General features: G+C 32.9%; 1 protein-coding gene across 1 annotated transcript in view; it reads right to left on the reverse strand.

The window, feature by feature from the left end:
* Nucleotides 1–7,886: 7,886 nt before the first annotated feature.
* Nucleotides 7,887–16,545, reverse strand: part of LOC129224579 (survival motor neuron protein-like) — a 41,468-nt gene continuing 32,809 nt past the window's right edge. The window contains exons 4-7 of the mRNA XM_054859062.1: nt 13,027–13,242; nt 11,685–11,852; nt 11,096–11,209; nt 7,887–8,067 (exon numbers count right to left, since the gene is read on the reverse strand). Coding sequence (XP_054715037.1) covers nt 8,008–8,067; nt 11,096–11,209; nt 11,685–11,852; nt 13,027–13,242 — 558 coding nt within the window. The 3' untranslated portion in view covers nt 7,887–8,007. The remainder of the gene's footprint in view (nt 8,068–11,095; nt 11,210–11,684; nt 11,853–13,026; nt 13,243–16,545) is intronic.

Genomic DNA, 16,545 nt, shown 5'->3' on the forward strand with positions numbered 1-16,545 from the left:
GAGCTTACAAAACGCAAGAAATTTGCTATTTCTCATTTTGTTTCTTAAGGTGAATATGTTGTATGTATTATAATCTGCGCAATATTTCTTTTGGTGTTTTTTAACTATTGTTCAAGGTAATTCCACTGTACTGCATCTTTTTATGTTATCATACAAAAAAAAAATACGGTAAGCATATTTGCATATAATTTACTTGTGCATAATATACCATAAATTGTAGACAAAAATTTAGGTTAATTTTTTTAGTTCCGAAAAGTAACGACTTAACCGTAATTACTCGGTTCCCCCAAACCCTTTTTTTTCAACTACACTACTGGCCATTAAAAATGCTACACCAAGAAAGCGACATGATAAGAACATGAAATTTAAACGACAGGAAGAAGATGATGTGATATGCAAATGATTAGTTTTTCAGCGCATTCAGACAACGCAGGCGCCCGCAGCGACACTTACAATGTGTTTAAATGAAGATATTATACGGCCAATTTATCACGTGCAAATTCAATTTTAATGCTGCTGCGTGGTGGAAAATTATTTTGATGCCTCGTGTAAGAAGTAGAAATGCGTACCAGCATGTTTCTGCCTTTGATAGAGGTCGCATTGTAGCCCAATGGGATTGCTGTTTATCCTATCGCAGTATTGCTGCTCGCGTCGGTCGAAATCCAATGACAGTTAGCAGAACATGGATTCGAGGGATTCAGGATGGTAATACAGATCGCTGTGCTGGTGCTCAACGGCCAGTAATCACTAGCAGCCGAGAGGATAGGCATGTTATCCGCATGGCTTTAATGGATCGTACAACCACATCGTGAACTCTGAGTCAAGAAATGGGGTCATTTGTAAGACAACAAGTGTCTGCACGAACAGTTCGGTGACGTTTACAGCAGCACAGACTGTCAGCTCGGAGACCATGGCTGCGGCTACCATTGACGCTGTATCACAGACAGGAGCGCCTTCAATGGTGTGATCAGCGACGCACCTGGGTGTACTAATGGTGAGACGTCGTTTTTCTGATGAATTCAGGTTCTGCTTACAACATCATGATGGTCGCATTCGTGTTTGGCGGCATCGTGGAGAACGCACACTGGCAGCGTGCATTCACCATCGTCATACTGGCCCATCGCCTGGCGTGATGGTATGGGGTGCCATTGGATACACATCTCAGTCACCTCTTGTTTGCATAGACAGCACTATGGACAGTTGGCGTTACATTTCTGATGTGTTACGACCCGTGGAACTACCCTTTATTCGAGCCCTGTGAAACTCTGCGTTTCAGCAGGATAATGCACGACCGCATGTGGCTGGTACTGTGCAGACTTTCCTTGATACAGAAAATGTTCAACTGATGCCCTGGCCAGCACGTTCCCCAGATCTCTTACCAATAGAAAGCGTCTGGTCAATGGTTGCTGAATAACTGGCTCGTAAGCAAACCCCAGCCTTTACGGTCGATGAACTGTGGCATCGTGTTGAAGCTGCATGGATGTCTGTCCCCGTACATGTCCTCCAATCTCTTTATGACTCAATGTTCTTTCGTATAAGCGCTGTTATTGCTGCCAGAGGTGGTAGTTCTAGGTACTAAGTTCTCAGAATCTATTCACCCAAATTTCTTGAAAATTTAATCATTTGTTATTTCCAACATAATATATGTGTCCAATAAATATCATTTTGTTATCTGCATTTCTTCCTGGTGTAGCAATTTTAATGGCCAGTAGTGTATTTGTATATTAAGTTAAGGAAAAAGTTTTTGGACAAACTTTGTTTCAGGTATTAAATTAAATGCCTTTTTAACCGACTTCAATAAGGACGCAGTTATCAGTTCATACCGTATGTATGTTTTTTTTTGTTTGTCCACTCACAGCGTCTCACCTAGTGGAACGATTTTGATGATTCTTCTTTTAATGGATAGGGATTGGCTCAACTTAGGTCCCATTACTTTGACCATACCTGTTACTTTTGTTTGACCATATTTGTTCGTTAGAAAAAAAGTTATGGTCAAAAAACAGTAAATTTCATGCAATTTCCCTACTCAACTAGAGGACCCGACAGACGTTGTTCTGTTCAAACTTTGTAAATTGAAAAGTTAAAAAATTTCAATAAACCATCAAGTTTTTGAACCGTTTTGTTGAAAAAAATAAGTAAAAAGAAAATGTTTTAAGCTGCTTGGTGTCAGAATGCATATATTTATTACAACTTGATTTATCTAATGCCCACTGAGACTGAGCAGTTGTTTTATTAACTATTTTTTCTCCCTTGATGGTTTGTTCCTTCAGCCATACTCAAAGGATAAAAAGCGTCCTCAGATGTTAAGTGTGGAAAACAAACGGAAAATCCCGCTGCAACATCCCCAATATGAGAAATAATAAAACAAATAAAAGGACATGGTTTAAAAGAATAATAAAGGTAAAAACAGTTCTCTGAATAAGCAAAAATCACTCTCCCTCCCGATGTAAAATTAACACATTTTTCAATTAAAATGACTAAAAACTCTTTAAAAACGATAAACAGTTCTTTGCAATTTGAAATATTTCACCAAACAAACAAAAAATACAATCAATTACATTAACGGTAGTTTTAAAATGTAAGCAAATTATCATGCAACTCTATTGTTTATATCCAAAGTCGCCAAGCCACCATGTTACTGTAATCCAGCCGATCAGTGAGCAAAGCTAACTCCGACCGATTAGTGGTTCGATCTTTTGAACGAAAACTTTTAAAACTTCATAAATTGCCTAATTTGTTCTTTCCACCAAAGATCTTTTGTGTACAGAACTACCCTGTTGTAATTTATCTAGACGAAAATAAAATTTGTTTCATCTTTAAATTCCTTCATCTTTTCTTTTAATAATGTACTGATTAGTTAGATAATCTTTAAAGTATTCTTGACATTGGTACCAAAACTCAGATGGATTTCAACCACCCTCCGAGAAAATTTCGAGAATAGTTAAAATCTCCTTTTTTTGAGCAAAAATGATGCAAAAAATCTTCCTTATAATACATACAAAGTCTAACATTAAGGAAAACAATGAGAGGGGAGTCATGGCCACCCTGAGAAAGTTTCAAAAATTGTTTATTAGAGCTAAATATAAAAAAAATCCTTATTTTTCCTCGAAGTCTAATTAGAATATAAAATAAAAAGGCCCGGGAGCAATAAAACCACACTGAAGGAGTTTCACACACAAGTATAGTTTTTAAACCCTCTTTTCTAGCTTAAATTGAAAAAAAAAAAAAACTTTACTGTAATTCATAGTCTAACAAGAATGGAAACAATGCCAAAGGGAGGGCATGGCCACCCCACAAAAATTTCAAAAACATCCAAGTGGGGTTCATTAGGCATAATGGGCCCGTCCTGTTTGATGTGTTTACTTCCCCCATGGGGGAAAGAAAAGGGATATGAGTTAGAAAGTGTCCGATAAAAAGTTATACATTTAATGATTGCGCATTAAGTTCAAGTTAGATCTAAGTTTTAACCTGGTTTTATGCAGTTCTATGTAATTCTTCTTCATTCCCTTTTTAGTATGGATCCTCCAAACCACTCCTCTTCCTTTTTTTAATATTATCAAAGATTGTCTGAAAAATTTTCCAGGAGGGAGCTCCAGAATACCATTCCTGTAAAAATCTTCAATTATGTTTATGGAGTTCAATTTCGAAAAATTGGAGGGGAGAGGATTAATTAATTTCTATTTACTTAAAAAAAAAACATCGGGTGGAATCCAAGAGTTTCTTCTCTTGTTCTAACATCAATAAATATGCCCTGTAATCGCATTTTAAGGCTTTTACTTCTACAAATTTCTGCGGAGCCCCTTGTATTTTTTCCCCCCATAACACCACCAAAGACCGTTTAAAAATTGTGTTATTAAAACTACAAGTTTCAAAGTTTTTTCAGGGAGAACCCCTGGACCCCTCTTTGTAAAAGAGAATTTTTCTATGTGCATCTAATACTATTTTCTAGTTGCACACTGCTTCCTATCCTGTTGTGATGTTTTGACAGGCATAAAAGTTTTATAAATTATTCATCACCTAGAGATTAGATAGATATTCAAAGTGGCGTTAACTTTGATATTTAAAATATTTTCCTTTTCCAACACCATTATTAGCATACCAGAGGAGCTGCTGTACTCGAAATAATTTCAAGGTATGAAGTAAAAATGTACGCCATTTTCCAAAATTAATATTCACACACTTTTTTTGTATAAATTAAATACCAAACTTTTTTTTTCCATTTTATATTTGTCTACAAAACCTCCCTCCAGATGTTAAGTATATTTTCCCTGAATGCCAGAGCATAGAGGCGCGGCCCTGTTGAAAGTTTTCAAAAGTCAAGCCATAAAGACGTAATTGTTTTAAAATTTCTGACGGCTCTTAATTGTTTGGCACTGAAGTCTTGAAAATGCGATTTTAACCCAATTCAGCAGAGGGCCTTGCAGCAATCTCTTATCTTGTGCCTCCCAACCTTCAATTTCTGTTTACATGTCCTCCACGACCTGTCTTAATAATGCCCCATTCCCCGAGAGACAGGATTTAGAGAAAAACCACCCTTAGGGACTAATGGGTTCCAAGATCATTATTTCATTCACAGAATGCAATATTCTGCTAGATAAACTCTCCAGGCTTTCTTTTCTTAACTGTTCTCTTTAATTCTTCGAATGTCAAAGCATCTCGGGAGACTATCTTCTCGCTCTCCCCCTTAACTTCTGGGAATAACAAGAAGAAAACTGATGCCTGTTTCATCCTTCTCAAGCAGTTAGAGAAAAAAGTGGAAAATACGCCTCTAAGTCGAACCCAATTTCAGAGAAAATCAGAACAGTAGGTTTCTTTTTTTTTTTCAAAAAAGAAAACGTTTTTCAAAGGAAAATAAAATGTTTTTTACTTGCTTACAATCAGAAAGGTGCATTTTTTTCCCCTTTATCAGAGCATGTAAAGGTTTTGTTCTTACAATCTCATTTTTCGCAAAGAATTTGTTTACCAATATACGATTTTGGATAATTATTGATTTCAATCTGAATTAGTATCAGTATAATTATGTCTTTTTACATTTTGCAGAGTTATCACATTTTTAAGAACCAGTTCTAATTTTCCTATACCCTGCTATGTTTAAAGTTCTTGAATGTTTTTTTTTTTTTTTTTTTTTTTTACGTCAAAATGTCTGCATTTGTTTCTTAGCTCTAAAAAAAAGAACTAAAATTAAGAAAATGTATAATTTTTTGAATGTTTTTCTAATATTTGCGATTTCATTTACAACCAATTTTTACAAAGCTAGATATGAAGTAGTACACTTGTTTCGAATAAAAGTACATTCATTTTCCTAAGATAAGCAGTAGCTAATTGTTCAACTTTTTTTACAGAAAAACATTAGTGACTAATTTTGATTCAATAAAATGTTTTATCATTATAATTTCTTCAAGGCCAATATGTTTCAAGATACTTGATGATTGATTTAATTTGTTCCGATTTGTTCACGAGATGTTTCAGAAAAAAATCATCTGAACCAGACAAATTTCTTCTCTTATTTTAGTGAATATTTAGTATCTAAATGGAAAAAGTATATTTTGCATTAAAAACTTGAAATGAAAAGTTTTAGTTTCTCTATTTAAATAAATTTTTATCATAATGTCCTTAACATACTGTAAGCAGAACATAAATGATCTCTATTGGTGCTAGTCCAGCTTTTTGCATGTTTGAAAACGACCTCTAACTCTAAGAGGGGCCAACCTCCATTAACGACCACTTTTTTCATGATCAGAGAGTGTTCTCTAGAGAAGTTACGCTGTATATCATAGCTGCCAACCTCAAGATACAAAAAATAGGAGCACTTAAGGGAAAAAATAGGAGCACTGAGGGCTAAAATAGGAGCATGAAATCGTGGCCTGTGCAAAACCTTCCTTCTGTACCATAAGTTTCTATAAATTCTAAACACTTATAAAATGCTTTTCTAAATTTTCATGTTAGATTTTCAACAAAACTACAACCAAGTTTAAAACAAAATTATTTTACATTAAAAAAGCAACATTACATAGATACATATTGAAAAGTTTTAAAAAAACATGATTACTGTTTGATTTAATAAAACTGCAATCCTTTTTAAAAATATGCTTTTATACATATCCTACATGCATAAGAACATATTGAAGATTAAAAAAAACAATTATTTCTTATACTTGGAAGTAAAGCAACTTCGTAGTAAAGGTCAAGACTCTGAAATTTTGAAAGTGGCCAGTGGCACTCGACTCCAAAAACTTAGTGGCCACCAATGTCATTAAGTTTTGAAATACAAACTGGAGAGGGGGAGGCAGTTTTTACAGCTTCCCTAAAAAAAAAAAAAAAAAAAAAAAAAAAAAAAAAAAAAAAAATTTCCCCTTCAAGAAAATTATTTTAAAAAAAAACATAACTTTTTGCCTTCTGTTATTTTTAATAGTTTGTATTGAGACAAACAACTAATTCTGTTTTCGGGAACTTAGGCTATTAATAGTCTTGTCTACTTCATGTTGCAAATGACAAAACAAGGCAACAACGCGAAAAAGTCAAGACAATAGATTTTTGAGTTTGTTGCATTAAAAGTAATTATAAATAATTAATGAGCCTTAAAAAAACTAAAATTTAGACGAAATAGCGAGTTTTTAGCACATTAGAGTCTAAACCAATGAGGATAGAATAATATTAAGAAAAAAAATTCTGCATTTTTCAAGAAAAAAATTTAGAATTTTCCGAAAAAAAAGCCTATTTTGCATTATTTTCAATAGTTTGCATTCCAATAAACAACTAATTCCAATTATGAAAACTTGGCCACTTAAGAGTATTGTGTACTAAAATCTCGCAAATGACCAAATATGGCGACTAAGTCAAAAATTCAGATATAAAATTTTGAATTTACAGCATGAAAAACAATTATATAAATAATTAATGACCCTTAAAAAACTAAAATTTAGACGAAATAGCGAGTTTTTAGCACATTAGTCTAAACCAATGAGGATAAAATAATATTCTGAAGAAAAAATTTTGCATTTTTCAAGAAAAAAATATAGAATTTTCCGGGGGAAAAAGAACAAAAAACAGCCCATTTTGCATTATTTTCAATAGTTTGCATTGCAATAAACATCTAATTCCGATTTTGAAAACTTGGCCACTTAAGAGTCTTGTGTACTAAAATCTCGCAAATGACCAAATATGGCGACTAAGTCAAAAATTCAGATATAAAATTTTGAATTTATAGCATGAAAATAATTCAAAAATAAAAAATCCCCATGTAACTACAATTTAATTGCGAATTTTTAGCACATCCGTGTCCAAAGCAATAAGGATAAAATGAAATTTTAAATATAACTGTTTTCATATTTCTCAATAAAATTATTTAAAATAACCAAAAAAAAAAAACCGTTTTGCAGCACATTTTGCTTATTTTCATTAGTTTGCAGTTAAAAGAAACACCCAATTCTGCTTTGTCTTTGAAAACGAAGGCGCTTAAGTATCGTCTGCTAACTTCCATCTTGTGAATGACCAAACATGGCGGCTACGTTTTACACGTAGCTGAAATACTCGATGAAAAAACGACGATCTCCAATCGGCGCTCCCCCTCAGTGTTTATCCTGACACTAAGCTTCCAAAGCATCAAACTGTCTTCTCTTTTGTTGAGTTTGGGCACAATTCCTGCCTTCGAGAATAGGGAAATCTCTTCTTTTTCCTCAAAAATCGAAAAGTGTACAAGCAAAGTCAAAAAAACGGAGTTTTTTTGGAAAAAATCGGATTTTCGGAGTACGCAATAAAAATCGGAGAAACTCCGGGAAAAACGGAGCACTTGGCAGCTATGCTGTATATCGTTAAAATTAGATAAAATATTTGGAAAATATTTTTAGTAAAAAATCAAATAAAATATACAAAGTGAAAAAAAAAAAAAAACTTATTTATTACAATGCAGAACTCCTTCAACTAAAAATGAGAAAATGGTTGGTATAAAACTTTTCGAGTTACAGAATTACAATTCAAATATCAACATCAATAGTAAATGAAAGTTATTCAATGATGACAGCAACAACGCTTCATATGACCGGGCTGTACAAACTGTTGATTTTTTGCCTGAAAAGAAAAAAGCATCAAATGGAATCTTCAGGGTTACATTAAAACACATTAATAGGATTAATTTAAAAAGTAAACCAATGTGGAAAATAGTTATGATATTGAACTCTATATTATATTAGGAAGAATTTTGTGAATAATTGGAAGTTTAGATATAATGCATTAAAACTTCAAATTTATCCACAATACTTACAAAACCTGAACCACAAATTAGGTACACTGCGGTTTGTAACCAACTGTACGTCAACATATCATTAAATTAACTCCAGAATTTGAAAATACAAATCTTAACAGTATTAAAATGAGAGATTATCAATAAATCTTGCATATACTAATAAAAGAATGTCTTATGAACCCCAAAGCAGAATCCCAAAGCAGTTCTGCATCATAAAATCATTTGACCAAATTTGTTCTGCAAGTACTTCAAGCATTGTATATGCAAGCAACCAATGTGATTCATTTCATGCAGGAAGGTTTTTTTTTTTTTTCCAGTTTTTGAAACTTCACTGTTGCTATGCATTTCTGCGCTAAACCCATTGAAATTCTCCAAAAATATTTTATATGTTTTCTAAAATGCATAGAAAGAGCAAAGATACAAAATTTTATAAAAATCTGAATCTAGGTGTCAAACCACATGTTTTTTGGTTAATTTTACATGGCATGAAGGAGCAATTAAAATATTAATAAATAAATTACTAAAATAATAGATAAAATGAGTAGAATTAGGGTAGCAAATAAGGAATTCAAGGAATAATGTTCAAGGTGCAGTCATCACACAGGTTTGATACTTAAGGCTGATGTCATTGGATTATTTGAATCTAACTTTGTTGCTGACACAAGTTAAAGAGATTTCTTGTTACAGTTTCACAAAGCATTTTCCCCAACAATTCAAAAAAAGAAAAAAAAGAAAGAAAGAAATGTATTTAAAAAAAAATGATTCTGAAATCATAACAGTTTTACTTTCAAATCCTTTATAAAATGTCTAAAAAGGAAGAAGGCAATATCTGGACTCTTAGTATTGATGAAAATAGTTATTATAATAATTAGTTTGTTTCTGTAGTAAATGTTTTTAATGTACATTGTACAATAAATTCTGAATAACGACTGCTTTACTGAGGTGGATTTTTTCAAGTGTGTCCACTCGAAAAGAGCTAGGCAGTTTTTTCAGGGTGGGCCTGGTTTGGCAAACCCTGGTCGGGGAGGGGGGCATATCCAAAAAACAATTCAAATTTTTAATAATCTTACAGGGTGGCGACAGAAACTGTGAAAAAAATTTCCCTGACTTTTCCCCGATTAGGTTCGTCAACTTTCCCTGATTTACGTTACCAATGATAATGGTTTCCTTTCTTTGCTCTGCTTGAAATCCATTGTATGTTTGCATAAAATGCAGTATTTTAAACGTTTTAAGTTATGTAAAGTTGTTGAACTAAAGATATTTTAAAAAAATGCTGTTTTTTTTAATAAAATGTTAAAAAAAAACATATCAAGTCAATTTGTTTGGAAAAAAAACCCTACAAAACAGTATATTATAATTTACTATCTTAATTTTCATCAATGTTTCAAAAATTTTGCAAACCAACGAAGTTAGACTCACAGGTCTATAGTTTCCCGCACTCCCTTTAGACCCTTTCTTGAAGAGCGGTGTAATGTTAGCCAGCTTCCAGTCCTCTGGCACTGTCCCCAAGTTATAAGAAGCATTGAAAATATTTACAATTACATCTGCTATTTCCTCAGCACATTTTTTCTATTTGGAAAGTTATATAAAATTTAAAAAAAAAAAAACTTTACTTCCAATAACCACTGAGGATAAGAATTTTAAGAAACTATTAAAATCACTCTTAAAAACATACGTGTATTTAAGATTGAACTAAAAAGTAATTGAAATTATTTGGAACTAAATTTTCAAACAGTATAATAATTGTTGCAAGAAAAACAAGTAATAGTGAAATAATAGAAATAATGTAGTTATTCTTATATAACTAATTGACATATTTATGCAAAACAGATGAAACCTTTTGATATCTATTCATAGGGACCTTTTCTCTAATCAAGAACATAGGTTTTAATGAATGATTACAGCATTTTAACAATAAAAAAAATAAAGATATTTACTTAAGTGCACAAGTTAACTCTATTTCAAATGATTTCAGTATGTATCGAAAAAAATCTTAGGTTGCTTTTGTAACAAACAACTTTAAAATGCAAGGGGGGGGGGGGAAACAATTGGTTAATTTCAAAATGTATAAAAGAATACAACTTGGTTTTAAAATAAAAGAATCATTTACGTCTGAAAAAAAAAGAAAACCTTTCTAATCTGTTGTGACAGCAAATAGTATAACGGCAAAAAACAAAGTTTTTTTTTGATTCAAAGCTCAATTTTAGCAATTACATAAAAAATGTGAAGAAGTAATAACTTTTAAGCTTTTATCAGTATTAATTCAAAAAACAAAGATTTTTTCTTAAAATCTTGATTACAATACTCTTATTACACCGAGACAATGGAATGAAGGCAAAGGAGCTAAGGCATTAATGATGGTTTCCTCTTTGCCTGTAGGGTTGTTTATTTTACGTAGTATTGAAAGGTGTGAAAGTAAACTTCAAGTTAGGTAAAATAAACAACTTTACAGACACAGATGCAATTTTAGGAAGTTCATCCTGTGGTTAATTAGTAAGATGCAATACTTTGACGTTGAGGAAAAAAGATGCACAAATATGCGGCAGTGTATAATTGCACCTCATTAATTTTAACTTTTTTTTTTAACAGATAATTGGCCGAAAATGCGTAGAGAATTAAGGCACTCAATTTTGCAAAGCAAAAAAAAAAATTTTTTTTTCTTCATAAAATCAATTTTCCCTGATTTTTTTTGTTATTTTTTCGAAATTCCCTGATATTTCCCTGATTAATAAAGTTCCCTGACTTTTCTCTGATCTCCCTGATCTGTCGCCACCCTGTCTTATAATGTTCACATCAGGACCAAAATGAGTATTTAAAAATATTCTGAAACTTGACCAGTTAGAAAAGCCTTACCTCATGTAATCCAGTGTAGTATCCTGCTAAATACCATGCACTTAGCATATTGTAAATGCTTGGATCTTGATTACATGGAGCATCGGGCATTGGTGGTGCAGGTGGAGCAGAAAACTAAACAATTAAATGAATTAGAGAACATTATTATTCATGTTATCAATACACATGCTGAAATTTACACTTAAACTTCCTTAAAATAATGAACTACCCTACTAAATTTGAAACTACTTCCATTTCCTTCATATAAAATGAAATGGGAGGCATTTAAACAATGGCACTGTTCATATTCAGGAGCGTGCACGGAGGGGGGGGGGACACCCGTTGGCCTGAGTCTGAAGAGGGACCGAAATATTCAAAAAGGGGGGTAAAATCCATGTAGGACGTAGGGGCAACCGGGGGAGGCCCCGTAAAAGTCATTTGTGACGGGTCCCAAAATTTCTGTGCCTCCTGTTTATATTAAAGTATAAGTTGATAACATGTATAAGTTAACTACTACTACCAGATTTTTAAAAGTAGGACAGTTTAAAAATTTGTTTTTAAAACTTTCATTATTTAGCAGCATTAGCAAAAGGCATTTGAATGATATTACCATTGCATTTGGTGCAGAATAATGATGAGGCATAGGATGCAGTGCTGTAGGGTTATGATATCCAGCTGAAGGGTTATGCATGAAATTGGTATCTTGATAACCTGTGTTATTAAGTCTTCTGTGACTACTGACATTCCTTTCCTCGCTCGTCTCACTTTCGGATTCACGCTAGAAAAGGAAGAAAAAATGCTACTTACTTAAACACGAAAATAAATTGATGTGAACTTTGTAAGAAAACATCAAAAATTGACTAGAACAGTTTTTCCCAACCTTAATTAACTCACAAACCAGTAAAATTTGAGAAAATTTTTCTCTGACCCATATAACATACATTTTTTCTGTTCAAGTTTATAATTTATTTAAAACAGAATTTTGTGACGCCTGCCATGTTGAAAATTTTGGTAGGGATTTGAAAATAGGCTGATTCAGATAAACAGAAGTGTATTGGTCCCATTCTATAATAAAACAGGGGTTCTATAGCAAAATAATAGTGTGGTGTAAAAGTTTAAGTACAAGAAGAATATTTTACTAAAAATAGAACTGTTCCAACAGAATGCTTTCAAATATCTACTGTAGGTAAGTAATATGACCATAAATATATATTTGAAGTTCGGAAAAAGTTAATAAAAACGAAAATCGGAAATTGAAAAAAATATATACCTTTTGATGTTGGAAAAGTTTATGCACTAAAGAGAATTAATGCAAATATCCCAAAAAGGTAATAGTGTACAGATCATGAAGAATTTTTTTCTTAGACTATAAAGTTAGGAGTTAGCTGAAGGAGTTAACAAATTACCAAAATATCTGCAATTCTCACCTATAGAAGTCGTAAGACTGAAAACTGAAAGTAAAATCATTTTCCACATGCCACTTACTTTTCATTGGTCCAAATGTGGTATTTATAGCATTTTGAAACATGAGAAACACAATAGAGCAAAAGGTATCGTTTGGGACAGCCAAAAAACCACACCTCGTGAAGATGGAAAAATAATTAGATAAAAAATATCACTTGATACCATTTGCAGATGAAATATGTCAAACCATTTTTCATTGAAAATCAAAAATTAGCTAGCAAGCATTTTCTGGAACAGCATCATAAACGGGTACGATTTCAATGGACAAATGTATTCATCAAATGTATTATCCTGACATTGGATTAGTGTTTTTTTTTCTTTCTTTTTGATGAACAGAAATGGAATTTAGATGGGCCGGATTGGTCTTTGAACCTGCATGGTCTTAGGTGAAGAAAATAATAAGGCAGTATCTTGTTGATCTCAATTGTTGAAACACATCTGGAAAGAAAAACGATGAACTTATTGTTTAATTTTTACTTATTACTCACTTCTTTTGTAGCATTGAATTGCTTAGCAGCTCGTATTTGAGATTTTCTTGCTCGCTTTCCTTTTGATTTTTTTAATTCTGTCATTTCAACTGCTACTTCATCTTCATATCCCAAAAACATAACATTGCATATACCATCATCAATTGATATTATCACAGCTTCATATAATAAATTATCTTCAGGATAAACAGCACAGCAGAAATCACCAACATCCCACTAAAATAAAAGAAAAATAAATCGGTTTAATCTAAAGATGAGAAATTGAAATATTACTCGGGGAAAAATCAAACAAGGGGGAAAAAGAAAGAAATGCAAAATCCAAAAAAATAATTATGTATTAAACAAAAAGTTACTTTTATTCAAAAATGTAAAATTCTCATTAATATTCTATTGGAGAAGGTTCTTGAGAGTCTTCCACTTCTATGAGGGTTCATGATGAAAGGAATGGAATTGTTTGAGAAAAGGATAGCTTAGTAAGCAATATACAGGATGGATCTTAAAAGATTTCTTGGTGTATTGGTAAAATATGGAAGGAAAGTAGAGAATTTATAAAAGGCAATTCAGAATTTTTTAGAAGAGCTTTTACTAATTTATTTGAAAAAAAAACTTCTGAATTTTTTTAATACATTTGTTTATCAAGCAAAAACAAAGCATATATTTTGCAGATTGTAAGAAAAACACAACAAAATTTCAATCCTCCAAGTATTGATTTTAGAGGAAATTACTCCATCATAAAACACAATAGTTGGGAGAAATAATAAACCAAAAGACATGAAAAAACAAACTAGAACAGCATTTGTCAAAAAAGATATGTTAGAACTATTTTTGAAAAAAAAAAAAAAAAACATTGGGAAGTCATAACACATTTGCAATAAACTCATAACACACATTGTGTCTGAACAGAGCACATAAACTGTTTGATTTTTGAAAACATCTCAAAAAAGGGGAAATATTTTCGTTTTAGAAATGATCTAACAGCAATCAGTAACAGTTGAGAAATAAACTTGAAATCCCCAGCAAAGAGAAATTTGGTTTGGTAATTGGATTTCAGCCAAGTTAAGACATAAATCGGTCTTCACACCATGTTGTTGGCTGATTATTGCAAATATGCTAATCTTATAAAATGAAAAGCTACTGTCAACATTTTAAAGGAATCTTGTAAGAAATACATTTAGATAAAAATATATGATGTTGATATCACAAAAAATCAATAATTATAAAAGTACTTCCAGGACCAATCACTGATTTTCAGGAAAAAATAACCTACCCAGAATCAGGCATATAAGACAAAGTACATAAAATACACCGGCAGCTCAGTCATTCCGTATGAGGACTGCAGTTTTGTGCTTATTAGCCCCTGAGGATCGGCATGTGATCCTCTGACAGAATCAGGTCTGTCCTCCTTAGAATGACAAGCTGAATATGTTCAATGTCATCGCAAGATAACCTCTCTGATGGAAGGTTTCTCTCAAAACAGCCATCTTAAATACATGCACTGCTTGAGCATAGGACTGTGGCTGACCAGTCCATACTCTTTAAGATGCAGCAGTTTGTGCAGGGGAAGGAGTTAAAACCTCTGATCGATGATCTTTGGTTTCTCCTACCTTCTCGGGAATGGCTGGCCCAGTGGCTTTCGCCTTCTGTAACAGCCTCTCCTCTCCTGCCTGCGCCAGTTGCATTTTGGTGCTAAATAAATTCAGCATCGTTGCTGAAGACCGTACCGTTAAAGATATCCAACTGCTACTAAAACCTTACTTAGAAAAAAATATTGTTAAATATTCACTTGTTTTCACTATGTTTTGATTATATAGAAATTGTTTATCATAATAAAATATATTCATTCTCTAAAAGCTGTTGGGTTAAAGAAAAATTAAATTTTTTAAAAAAATTCACGAGATTTCGAGGACTGACCAAACTTCAAGCAATTTGAGGCACCCCTAAGAATTAGTCCAAAGGAAGGGAAATTGTGCACAGCTTGTTTTTTGTTCATTGGAACAAGATAAGAGGGCAGGAGCAATGAAATTTTAACTATCGAAAAATACCCTATAGCTAAGTGCCAGCCGAATATACATTGTGAAGACCAGTGGCTCAGTGGTAGCGCTTCAAGCTTCCATGCCGCAGACCCACGCTCGTTTCTTGGGTTGGGTATGGTTGACCCTGCCATTCTTCCTTTCTGTGGGTTAATAAAATGAGTGCCAAGTATGCTTGGGAACTAAACATTGGAGGTTCTATGTTCGGTTGACCACCTAACAAGAACATCTGCCATGACCCCCAGAGCCCTCGGCCGTGAAAACCGAGATGAGTACATGGGCCTTGGGACCATGAGCTGTTGCGCCACTGAGTTTAGGTTTTTTATGTATTTTGTACACACATATACAGATTATATTGATACACAGTACAACCTTGATATCTCAAATCACTCAGGAAGAGAAAAATTCGAGATATCAAGTTAGCAAGCTTTTGAAAGAGATATATTTGTAACTCACACAATTAAATATGTTATGTATATTTATCTAGATACAATGCGACCACTTTGCATAGCGAGTAACTAGTCTTCAACATTTTACTAGATTTGAAATTTATTTAAACCCTTGTTTCAATTTAACAAAATCTAGTATTCAATTTCTTGACCAGCAGCCAGAAATTGTTAAACTGAATTATTAGCTGCTTCTGAAAAAGCATACAGTCGAACCTCGTTATCACGACACCTTTGGGACTGTCAACAAAGTGTCGTCATAGCCGGAGCGACGTCATAACCGGAATAGTTTAAAACATTCTTAATTAAACATTAGTTAACCATAAAATTACATTTAATGAAGAAATTAATACTGTTTATGTTTTTAATTAGATTTAAGTAATGTAAATTTCAATTATTGGTGAATATAACAAAATTTATTCAAAAAAAAAAAAAAAAACCTTCAGTTTTTTTTTTTTTTTTTTTTTCAATTCAACAATACTTTCCAATAAAATGTTTGACAAATTTTTGAATAACATTTGTCACACTCCATCTTCCATGAACCTACCAGCAAGAAAGAAACCAATTTAAAACTCTTCACTTTTGTCCGCAATTTGATTAGATTTTGACGGCTAAGCCCCACCTTTCGAAGGTGAAAAAAACCCTTTCTAATCCTTTTATCCACTTTAAGTCCCTTTTTAATCTAATGAGGAGCCCCTTATCTCTTCTTCTCTCATGGGAAAAGCTGTTGTGACCACCTACAGCTTAACATAGCAATGGTCTTTCTCTTCTCTTGTTGTTTCCCTCGTCTAGTATTACAATCCACCTGCTTTGAATTCCTTTCTATTGTCCCTCTTGTCAAAGTCTTAAACCTGTAACAGAACGTATCTACTCGCCCCCCACCATTCTCGAAGTGTCATGCCTCGTCAAATTTCTTGTCAGAGTCCGAAGTTCCAACAAGAAACATTTCCAGATGTCTTCATTATTTTACTAAAAAATTTTCAATTGCAAAGAAATATTTGATCCAGTCTGCGCAGCTTGAAGCGTCGTCGTAACCGAAGTTG

The sequence above is a fragment of the Uloborus diversus genome, chromosome 6, assembly GCF_026930045.1.
Source record: "Uloborus diversus isolate 005 chromosome 6, Udiv.v.3.1, whole genome shotgun sequence".
Classification (NCBI taxonomy): Eukaryota; Metazoa; Arthropoda; class Arachnida; order Araneae; family Uloboridae; genus Uloborus; species Uloborus diversus.